General features: G+C 42.9%; 1 protein-coding gene across 1 annotated transcript in view; it reads left to right on the top strand.

The window, feature by feature from the left end:
• Positions 1–1,020, top strand: part of IRX3 (iroquois homeobox 3) — a 9,582-nt gene extending 8,562 nt beyond the window's left edge. The window contains exons 3-5 of the mRNA XM_009637593.1: positions 84–174; positions 286–352; positions 966–1,020. Of these exons, the coding sequence (XP_009635888.1) occupies positions 84–174; positions 286–352; positions 966–1,020 (213 nt within the window). The remainder of the gene's footprint in view (positions 1–83; positions 175–285; positions 353–965) is intronic.
• Positions 1,021–1,383: the final 363 nt, after the last annotated feature.

Genomic DNA, 1,383 nt, shown 5'->3' with positions numbered 1-1,383 from the left:
CGAAACCCCGAGAGTTACCTTCCTCCGACGGAGATACTTTTTGTTGCTGTTGTTGTTGCTGCTCAAATCGTCTTTGCGGGAAGGACCCGGCCGTAAGGCTTGCTCCGGGCTTGGCTTATTTTCCTTCTGAGGGTCGCTCCTGCAGCAAGGCGGTCGTTGCGTCGTCTTTGCAGCGTGCTGAGAAGAGATCCTAAGTCTAGAATCTTAATTCAGGGATGGGGGGGAATACAACGAGGGGCTATAAAGGAACGCTTTTTTTTTTTTTTTCCTTTCTTCTCTTTTTAGATCGATCTAGTGCCTTGGAAGTAGAGAAAAAGTTAATAAAGACAGCTTTCCAGCCAGTGCAGAGGCGGTAAGAGATTGCTTCCCCAGTCTCCTAAGGATATATGGAGGGGGTTGTCAATGGTTAGCTTATTTTCTCCGCTTCTTGAGTTCCCTTTCCAGGGCTGTTTCTTGTTCTTCCTCTGCGTGCGTGGTGGGTTATTCTGATTACATTTTTTTTTCCTTTTTTTTGTGTGTGCTGTTCTTTCTTCTGGACTTTGCGAGCGGTTCCCGCGGGCAGGCCGAGCACCCCCCGAGCGACCCCGGTGTCGCCTGGCCTGGGGGAGAGGTGCAGCGGCAGAGGGAAAAATCATAAATTGCAATAAAAAAGAACCCCAGCTAGCGTGAAAACTTCCGAGGCTGAGCCTTGCTGTCCTGAGCCTGGCGTAGCCGTCGCTGAAATCAATTGCTCTTGCGACTGACTGAAACCACGGGGATCGGGCCCCGGGTATTTTCGTAGCTCAATAAATTTGCTACCAGTCACTCTGAAAACTTTTTACATTTGGCGATCTATTTTTTAAAAAAATAACAACAACAACAACAAAACCAGTGCTACCTACTTAAGTTAAAAATATTGTGCCAGCCCAATCTGATTAGAAATCCTATTAAATATTTTTTTTTTTCTGTGTCATTTTTTTTTCCAGGCCCCAGAACCAACTTGATGCCGCTATGGTTCTATCGGCGTTGTCATCATCATAGTTAATTTTTTATTGTTGTTGTAATGATTGTAAAAAAAATAAATCTCTGTATAGTTACAACTTGTAAGCATGTCCGTATATTAAAACTAAAAAGGAAAAAAAAAAACAACCAAACCAACCCCGCTTCTGTACTATCATCTGGATTAGCTGAGTTTGTGAGGTTCTTTGGAAGTCCAGTGAGAATTAGGTGTTTCGATTTTTTTTTTTTGGTTGTTGTTTGTTTTTGTACATACAGTAAAAATGTACATATGTGTGAACCAAATTGTACAAGAAAGTATATATTTTTGGCTAATAAAGAAACTGTTGCCACTTTGACTACACTCTCTTTTCCCACCTCTGGAGTTATTTTTCTCGCCCCCCTCCC

Source organism: Egretta garzetta, unplaced genomic scaffold, assembly GCF_000687185.1.
Source record: "Egretta garzetta isolate BGI_Z169 unplaced genomic scaffold, ASM68718v1 scaffold314, whole genome shotgun sequence".
NCBI lineage: Eukaryota > Metazoa > Chordata > Aves > Pelecaniformes > Ardeidae > Egretta > Egretta garzetta.
This window is presented reverse-complemented; position numbering and strand designations above follow the sequence as displayed.